This window comes from Zeus faber (genome assembly GCF_960531495.2).
Source record: "Zeus faber genome assembly, chromosome: 4".
Classification (NCBI taxonomy): domain Eukaryota; kingdom Metazoa; phylum Chordata; class Actinopteri; order Zeiformes; family Zeidae; genus Zeus; species Zeus faber.
This window is the reverse complement of record NC_137191.1, coordinates 17,077,732-17,087,957: the sequence shown is the minus strand read 5'-3', so window position 1 is coordinate 17,087,957 and position 10,226 is coordinate 17,077,732. Positions and strand designations below refer to the sequence as shown.

Below are 10,226 nucleotides of genomic sequence, written 5' to 3'. Positions count from 1 at the left end.
TTTCACTGTGCAAATAGCAGTGCTACTCCATGTTAACTCTGTGGCTAGATTATGTGTCCATACTGTATGTTATCTTTATTCGATATTTATTTTTATTTTCTCATCTTCCTTCTCATCCTCTTTTTTGACTGACACTGTCTCTCTGCTGTTGGGACACCTTGAATTTTCCGGCGGGGTTTAATGAAGTGTTTCTTATCTTACCTTGAGAGTGTATGTTGCACATTTAGAAGACATATCCTACTTTATTAAGGGGGACCTATGACGCTTTTCTTTCTTTTCTGTCATGTATTTAATGTTACAATGTGGGATGTTCATATTAGACGTGGCCAAAGGGTCAAACAATGAGGTAAACTAATGTCAAAGTGCTCGCTGTGAACACAACACTGAGGCTTCTGACCGTGCTGAACGCTCCGTTTCAAAGGTTTTTTCCACTTTCTATTTCTTCATATGGTCATCTGCTCCGTCCGATCCGCTGCACGTTTCTACAAACAAAACCCAATAAAAATAGCATGTTTTTATTGTACTTGTATTCATTTATTTCATTTATTTTATTTTATTTTCCGACGTTTATATGAAATTTTAAAAAAATCCCCGCCTGCGAGCGCCCAGTGCGTGGCGGTGAGTTGTCTCCCACAAGCCTGAGCACGGCAACCAAAGTGGAAAAAACTTTTAAATGAGGCCTTGTGGATCTGATATGAGCGACGATTCAGCAACTGGATTGCTTTTATCGCACCCCAAATTTGATCAGAAACAGATTTTGGTGGACTGATGAGGTGAAATCAGTGAAAGTGACGGAGTAAATACAACGGAAGCCGGAAACCAAGCTCAAACGCCATTGGCTCATAACTCGTGAACTCAGGAGGATGGCTCCTCCCACTTAACCGGCCCCTTTTAGAGGGGCCGGTTAGAATGGCTAGAATGCATAATCTGAGTGGTATTTTCAGTAAAATAAACTTCAAACACATGTTTAGGGTACCTCAGAGATCTATATTCAATCTTGTAAAAAGGGGCATGGTAGGTTCCCTTTAACTTTCTCGTTGACCCCCTTTTTGGGGGTTTCGGCAGTGAATTTAATGGGTTGTTTTTTTTTCAAAATCCAAATTCAATCCAATGCAAAATAATTATTGCCCACAAGCTCAAAAGCATATTCTGATTACCAATTCTCCCTCTACATTACATGTGGATTTTGGAAAATGTCAAATCGTTTTTTATTATATCCTATATAATGATATGCCATTGTATATATGTTTAGACAAAACATTTGTACATTCCTGCACAAATTGTAGAGCTTTATTTAAAAAAAAAAACAAAAAAAAACAAAACAGCCTTATTTTACATATTCTTATATATTTTACTTATTGTTTTACATTTATGTTTTATGTATGCACCATACACCAAGCCAAATTCCTTGTACGTGTAAACTTACTTGGAAATAAAGACGATTCTGATTCGGATTCTGATTCTGATTCTGATTCTGATATTTAATACAGTCATTGGCAATGAGAGTGCTATGAAGATAGCACAAGTAGTAAACCAAACTGCAGTAATCTAATCTAAGTCTTGTACTTATGGACTAATGTACTACATATATATATATATATATATATATATATATATATATATATACATACGTGTATACAGTATACATGAATATCTCTCTGTACGAGGTGTGCCCAGAGAGTTGACAAACTAATCTCATATTATCATACTATTATCATGACTGAGTTTGACACCTGGTGATAGTAGCGTCTGGACTTTGATATTATTGAAACTCAGTAAAGATCTCAATCTGTGGCCGGGGGATTCAAAATGTTTTTGGAAAGCTCCAATATTACGAGTTATGCTACAAGTTACAAGCTTTTTCCCTAAAGTTGAGTGATATGATTAATATTATTTCTTAAATAAATGAATAAACACTTACAGTATACATGAATAATGGATATGTTGTATTATTATGAGTTATGTTCTATTAAAGTGCATAAAATATCATTTAATTGAGTTTGGTAATTAAATTTAACAGTGAGTGACAAAACAGTGGGGGGGTTCACAGCTACTTTTCTATACCCATGATCCGCCACAAGATGTGTGTCAGTTTTTTGTGCTTTGGAATCAACTGCGTGAGTTTAAAACGGTCCCGCTCACAAACATATTCTCTGTAATTTGGTCCGTACTGTAAGATATCTGATGAAGTCAGTTTCACACTGGGACACGGATCCCATCGGCTTGCCTGCTTGAAAGGTGTAAAAAAAAAACATCTGGATCCACCATCCCGAGGCCATTCCTCAGCACCTCCGCCTCATCCACCTCCACCACCTCCACCTGCATGACTCCTTTTCCTTTTCGCCACCTCCAAACAAGCGCTTTTTTCTGCTTTTCGATAATCAGGAACCCCCACAATGCACCGGGGGAGTGTAACAACTAGTGACTGGCAATTTAATTGGATATTAGTATCCAGTGGTGTCTGGATTAATCAAATCATTTCCATCCATCAATTTAGTGCAGGAACATACAATTAAAGGGGTATTATTGTTCTCTCAGGAGTGAGCCTTTTCCAACCCTTCTGCGGAACATTGGGACTTGGCCGCAGTCCAGTGCAAAGCATTGTGGGGGCTCCTCGTGACGGGCATCCTAAAGAAGTGGGGCAAGTGGCTCCAGGCTAAACAGCAAATTAAACCAACAACAGGATGAAGTAAAGTTAGCCACCAGCAAGGAAGCGCTGGAGCTAATAACCCAAAATGGAGAAATGCAGAATGATGAAAGGAGCACATAATAGTATGTGCATATAATTATTATTAATATAACTAGCATTAGAATTTGTATTATCAATATTAATAGCACATACAGTACTACATAGTGAATACATTAGTAACATTAACATTGTTATTATTTTTTATGACAAAGTGTTATTATACATATAGTACTATTATTTTATTTTTATTATTATTTTATTTTTATTTTCGTAATTTGACTTTTTTTCAAATATTCCTATATCTTTCGGGTTTTAGGGGATAATGTATTTACTTGACTCACTAATAAGCTCTTTCTTTTCTCTGAAAAATACCCCTGAAGTCTGAAACTGCAGTGGTAAAAACATTCAACATGAAAACCAAACCACAAAACGCTCCAAATAGGGTTAAGAGAGATTTGCAAATTTGGCCAGGAAGCAAACATAATCCAGCACACTAATGTAGGTCATTTTATGATAATTTTCCTATCACTAATGCTAGGGCTGGCATTTCATTTGGGGGATATGCATATCAACCCTTAAAATAATGATTATACATTATTTACAACGATGACTTAAAAGTACCATTTCTTAGATCTTTGTAGACTTAATCCTTACAGGTAACTCAAACACATCTATTTTTGGTTGGAAAACGAAAAACAAAAAACATTGTTACGGTCCAAGTTATGTCTAAAACAAACCAAAAAATACATTTCACTTGGACTTTTGCTTGGAAAAATAAAGATTCTGGCTACTATGATCCTCCTTTTTGCCACACTCTCGTGAATCCCAGCTAAAACACATTCAATTCCAAGACATTGGGGGCTTGGAGGGTTTGTGGGGGGGGTGGTTCACCAGAAGCCATTTTAATTTAAAACATTTAGAGATGAGGAAAAAGAGGGGTAAAGAAAATATATATTTTTACGATTTCTACTCTGTAGTGCTTTACCCTTTTGTGCTTCGGACTTTTTGCCTTCCCCTTTAATGGTTATGCAACATTTTTGCCCATGAAATAATAGGTGCAAGCACATGAAGCCAGTCCACAGACTCAGAGCCGCTCAGGCTTTCTGCAGCTTTCTGCAGATAGGATGCAAAACCACATTCGCTATGAACCTTTGGATATCCAAGAATATCGTGCATGCATGTAAATGTGAAGTACTTCTGTGTGTGTGTGCGCGTGTGTGTGCATGTGCGTGTGCGTGTGCGTGTGTGCCTGTGTGCGTGTGTGTGTGTGTGTATGCGTGTGTGTGTGTGTTGCTCGGCGGTTGCAATGCGGCCCACCTCCTCTTGTCATCCAGTTTGACATTAGGACTAAGCTGGATCTCATTAGGACCAAGGTGGCAGTGATCCCGTCAACATCGCTTTAGCTCCCGCCATATGGGTCGCCTCCAAGGTAACAGGCGGCACCAGCCCTCCCGAGGCCACCACACGCACACACATACACACACACACCCGCCAAAGTCAGGAATACACTATTTAAGGATATACAAAAGAACCCCACTAATAGACAGAAACTGAGGAGGCACGGTCCAAGAAAAAAACAACACAAATAAACATACCGTGCAGACAACTGCCTATGACACCTATTGTATACGCATAAGGTACTAAACAAATGCACTCATAACAACCAAAGAAAGATCGTTAAAACACAGAACGGATTTCCAACCAGTTAATTCAAGTTGTGAGAGATGAGCGTATGCTGTAATTAATGTTGTAGTAATGTTTTAATAATGCTGTAATAAGAATGTAATTACTGAAACTCCCTCTTGGTTCAAACGAAACAAAATGGAATATGATGCTCGTTAAGTGATAAAATTACAAAATTGCATATGGCTGTGGCCATATCCTAAAAATTGGATATTATATATTATATTACATTGGATTTTAAATATGAATATGAACTTAATATGTGATGTCATTAGTTGTGTGACAAGTATAAAGTCTCCTGCGGGGATTTCTGTCTGATATCAGTGCTTACAAATTATGAAATCAATTTGCCGAATTTAAATTATTTTAAAGTCGCTGAGGTTTTGTTTTGGGGCCTCGCTTGGTGGGAAGGCAGGGAGTTTCCAGACACCGAGAGCAACACAAAGCATCCACATTGCAGCAAACAATACCTTGAATTTACTGAGAAAGCGACTCCTTCCATAGTTTTGTCTCTTCTCAGCGCTTCTCTCATCAAGTCAGCTCATAAATAAATGTGCAACGTGTATAAAATCACAATGTGCATGACGGAGCTGCTCGGTGTGACACCACTCACAGACGCGCGGTGTTCTTAGAAAACAAAGACATTTAAACTCGCACAAACCGCTCAGATAAAGTGGCAATAATGTGTTGTGACTTCATGTTAAATAAACCTGCAAGGCTAGGAGAGGGATTACGTAACAGGTTGACATACTTCCTTCTCAACAATATTAATATGTTTTTCATAGCCTAGTTTATTTCTTGGCTTGTTTACTTTTACTCTACGACTTTCATCCTGCTGTTAATACTTTTCGGTGCTTTTGGCTTTGCATGCAACGGACACTGGAACAAACTGGAATCTCAACAACTGTGTCAAACTTGTACTTTGCCAGACTCGGTGGCTATTATTGATTTTCTTGTCTCTTGGCACTTTGGCCCCTTTGTTTTTGATCAAGTTCCCGCCATTTAACGAAGCAAATTCTGTTTGTTTCATCAGTTTGGCAACAAAAGCACGTAATCAATCATTCATAATTTATGATGCTGCCTAATAATAGTCCTGGGGGCCCATAAAAAATAGATATTTGCATTACACAAGGTTCTCGCTGGACCTGCTGATAACAGACCAATGTAGTTTGTTGCTGTGGCTGCACAGGCCTTTGCCTTTTCTTTGCTACAGTAAGGCAGAGATGACGGGATCACACGCTGCTCTTGTACTGTAACAATGACCTGGACCGCGTTCCAAAGTTCCTGTTCCCTCAGCCGGCACCCCGCTGCCTTTCCCAAGCCCTGCTGTTACTGTTATTATTCTACACTTCTCAAAGGCAGCCGCCCTTAGTGCACCAGTACACTCAGGCTGTAACTGGAAACCTTTTATAGATAAAGACATCAAAACTGCTACTTCTGGTGAAAGGTACCCTACCCAATATTACCCAGCACCAGTGGACATGACACACATCAACAGTGATTGGGTTCCTTACCTTGACATTTCAGTGATGCAGCTCTGACCCGGGTAGCCCTCCCCTCTGGCCGACATTGCCCCCTGTGACATGCCCGGTCGAGATTTCCACGACTCCATTAATGCGGTTACAGGTGAAATAAGATTCAACAAAGGGTTGGACTGGTCCCTTACATCATGCCGCGCAAAAGACATTGTTCCTTGTGCTCCGATCTGGTAGTGGAATGAGTGTCCACTGGAATTAACTCCGACAATGGCCGACGGGGGCACACTGTTATTCTCTTGGTAATAACTGCCATCATTGGACTCCTGCTTAACACACTTAGACAGGACGTTGTTGGGGAATATATCAGATTCGTAGTTGCCATTCATGGAGGAGATAGGGGGTCCTAAAATGCCAGAAAGACTGTACTCATCAATATTATCCCTCAGTGACAAATAGGTTGTCTCAGATGCCGGGAAGAGACCTAGAGTGGGCGTTTGCTCACTATAAGGTTGTTGATTTATGCACCCGCCATCTTTGTTGGGCTCACTCTTTATCTGTGTAATATAAGGTGTGCTACTGACATTGCATTTGGAGCTGCCTAAGCACATGCTCCTTAAGTCAGTCCCAGGCTCATTTTTGATGTACTTAACCATCCCCAGCTGGTCTAAGCCCACATTAAACACTTCTCCATCCACCATCTCTACCTTAGGGAACTCAAAGTTCTTGAAGTCCTGGTCTTTAGTTAGACCCGCTGCGTCAGGGCTATTAGTGTCATTCTGCACCAAACCCAATCCACTCGCAGGACTGGACACAGGAAACCCACCAGAGCTGTGGTTTCGTGGGCTGCCGACGGACCTAGTGCCCCCTGCGGGGGGACTAGAGATGGAGGGCCTTGCTGCATTACCATTGTTGGATGCATTGTTGCCACTGACACCCGTGGGGCTTGAGACAGATGACCTAATGTTACATGTATTGCTGCAGGAGGGTGGGGATCTTACAGAGCCCATACTCTGGGGACTGGACATAGGTGACCTCATGATGTTGAGTGGACTGGTGAGGGGTGGCGACCCCACGGTGCTGGACTCCACAGGACTACATGTGGCTGAATTCCTGCGTTGAATGTGGACCAGAGTCTGAGCAGAGGGAGTTTGGGTGATGGGGCTACTGATGGATGAACACGCTTGTCCAAAGCATGTGGTGGGACTGGTGGTGGATGACACCATATTGTTGCTGCCTCCAGGGCTGGAGATGGAGCTAGACGACTGGGAGTTGCAAGAGAGAGATGAGACCTGTGAAGTGGCTGAGCTGACTTGAGTACCAGCGGAGCATTCCCTGGGAGTGATGCTGGACTGCTGGAACCCCAAGGGCTTCAACTTGGGGGTCTTCGTGGACCCACACTGGTTGTCCTCAAGAGGGCGACCACACACTGGGTACATCTTTCCAGGGCTGGTACTGCCCCCATGCTGGCTGAAGCCAAAGTCTGCCTCCCTGGCAGCGTTCATATAAAGACCCATGGACTCTGCCACAGTCTTGGAAAGCTCCTTAGAGTCAATTTCCTGTTTGCGACCATAAAGGGAGTTGTTAAAGAGTGGGAGAACAAAAGGCTGAGTCTGGCTGAGTCGAAGCACAGGTTGCTCCTGCTTTTTTGTGTTGCTGTCTTTGCAGTCGGCTGCAGGGCTTCCTGCCGGGCAGCTCACGTTGACGATGTCCATCAGGATGTCGCCGCTCGTCAACACAGAATCCTCCGTACCGCAGCAGTACTCCGTGGTGCTTGGGACCTGGGACCACCGGTTTTCTGTGTCATTTCCATCAAAGAAACGTTGGTATCTTTTGGTCTCCATTTCTGAGTCATCGATCTGACCACCTGATGAGCAAGGCGACAAAAAAGACAAATGTTTTGATATTTTACAAGCTGAATATAAATGTAATTTTTTACTTTTCCAAGTACACATTAGTCATCAGTTCATCATTGCTGGTTTTAGTGGCATGAAAGCAGAGGATGTCAGTCAAAAAAATAATAAAATTGTATATTATAGAAACAATAAGGAATTAAAGAAAATTAACTCATATTTTACTTTTAGTTGAGCCAAAATGGAGGAATTAGATACACATGGGCAGACATAAATAATATGCACTGATTTATATCTAGAGTGAATCTGCAGGCAGTTTTTAAGATTAATAATGAAAAAAAAATGTATAAATAATAGAGAAATTATGGAAGTTATGTAGAACAAAAATGTGCCCTGAAAAAAATTCAAAGAAAAGCCTCTTTTCCTCTCTCTTCCGATCACTGCAGCAGGACCTGAAGAGTCTGACAAGTTGAGAAAAGGGCTTGGCAAGAGTTAAGTCCAGCTGCATGACGTAGTCGTGCGCTTTTGTTGAGGTCACCGCCCCTGCGCGCTCTGATTGGACAGTGAGCTGAGCGAGCGCATCTCACGTCATCGCGCTCTTCTGCGACTGGTCCGCGACGATGTCACTCAATAGTTATTGCTCTTGCAGCCACAACATAGATTGCTGCGACATTAGTTAAAATATATATAGTTTGGGCGCATATGGCAACCGCGGAATTTGCAAAGAGGAAATCAGTTATTTGCAAAAGTATAAAGGTGGTTTAAAGCCACTGTAACAAGCATGACGCACAATATCCACGATTTCATTTTGAAAGGCGGTTACATGAGCCGTCAACTTATGGGGTTAAACAAGTTATACGACCAACCTACTTTCATGACATTTATGCTGTTCAACTTTTTTTTTTTTGCATAGGCTTTACGAAATGCATTAATTACAAAAAAAAAAAAATTGTTGTTCGCTATTGGGTTACGTTTGAGTAACTTTATACTATTTCTGCAGGCGACTTGCTTGCTGTCCCGGCTAATAAACCAAATGCCATTTGACACCTTTTGCAAATTGGTGTATGTGGAGAGCTGATCACGGGAAGGGTTTATTATCCTTCACTCAAACCATGGTACGGCCGTATAGTGCAACAGAGCAGCGGTGTCCATATGAGAATAAAATGTCCCAGTGTTGGCGTTGTTGTCGTTCGTTATTCTTATCGTTAGAGCTGTTATCACCGTTCATATGATTATTGGTACGTTGCTGCTGCTGCCGCTGCTGCTGCTGCTGCTGCTGCTGCGACCGACACTTCACAAACACACGTAAATCACCCGGGTGTCTTGGCGCGCCAGCCACTGTGAGCTGTTCCCATTTCGAAGTTAGACCCTCTCACTCCCTAAAATCAACTTGTTTTTTGCACCCTACTCCTCCCTCCCCCGGGCTCCACTTCATTATGTCCCGTGCGAACAGTGTGCGTTGCCGTTGCGTTGCAATATAACGCGCGGCGACGCACCGTGCCCGTGGTCCTTACCTTTAATTTACGACATTCAGACTTGTCAGGTGGCTGTGTTGCCGGGCAGCAGCAACAATACTAATAATAATCCGGCGGAGGAAAAAGACATGAAGGGGGGGGGGGGGGACAAAAAAAAAGAAAAGAAGTCACACTGTTTCAGATCCGGATCTTCCCGTGGAAAGCTCCTCAAATCTACTCTTCCCGGTGCATCTACTAGTTTCAGTTTGACAGCTCTCAGCAAGTCTGCTATAGCTGCGTATCCCTCTCCCCCCCCCCTCTCTCTCTCTCTCTCTCTCTCTCTCCCCCTCTCTCTCTTTCTCTCTCTCTCTCTCGCTCACTCTCTCTCTCCCTCTCTCCCCCTTTCTCTCTCTCTCTGTCTCTCTCCCCCTCCCTCCCTCCCTCCCTCCCTCCCTCTCTCTCTCTCTCTCTCTCTCTCTCTCTCTCTCTCTCTCAGTATAATATAATCCTCTGGCACAGCGCTCCGCAGGGCGGACCACAGCGATGACACACTTCACATTATTCCCACATTATGGCCAGCATCCTCCCTCTCCCCCCGCGGATGGCTTATCGTCCAGCCTTCGAGATGAAAAGCGTAACGATCATAACGCAGCAATAAAAGAAAATAAAATCAAATGATAAGCACAAATAATAAAACACGCACACGCACGCAACAGCGAAGGAGTCGGCCGGACTTGCAGTCAGAGCGACGTCACGGTGCGCACACACGGTCCCTCCTACCGCGCCGAGTGCAAGCGGAGCGGAGAGCCGGGGAGGAGGGCAGGGAGCCGGGGAGGAGGGCAGGGAGCCGGGGAGGAGGGCAGGGAGCCGGGGAGGAGGAGGAGGAGGAGGAGGCGGAGGAGGAGGAGGGGCCTGGCCCGGCTGGGCTGCAGGTACACGCGCCCCCCCACCCGTTCCTTTGGAGTGGAAGTAGGGCAGGGTGGTGCCCGGTGCAGCAAAAAAAAAAAAAAAGAAAAAGTTTATTCACCTAAAATTTTGGACAAATGAATTGCGATCTTTTCGTCCCCTAAGC

The 10,226-nt window shown here is 43.1% G+C and overlaps 1 protein-coding gene across 2 annotated transcripts in view; it reads right to left on the bottom strand.

Moving 5' to 3' along the window:
- Window positions 1-9,931, bottom strand: part of nr3c2 (nuclear receptor subfamily 3, group C, member 2) — a 90,335-nt gene extending 80,404 nt beyond the window's left edge. The window contains exons 1-2 of one of the 2 annotated variants that reach the window (XM_079998400.1): window positions 9,858-9,931; window positions 5,887-7,714 (exon numbers count right to left, since the gene is read on the bottom strand). In XM_079998400.1, the coding sequence (XP_079854526.1) occupies window positions 5,887-7,691 (1,805 nt within the window). In that variant the 5' untranslated portion in view covers window positions 7,692-7,714; window positions 9,858-9,931. Of the gene's footprint in view, window positions 1-5,886; window positions 7,715-9,214; window positions 9,282-9,857 lie in introns of those variants that run through there. The other variant, XM_079998401.1, reaches the window with a different exon arrangement.
- Between the last annotated feature and the right edge of the window lie 295 nt (window positions 9,932-10,226).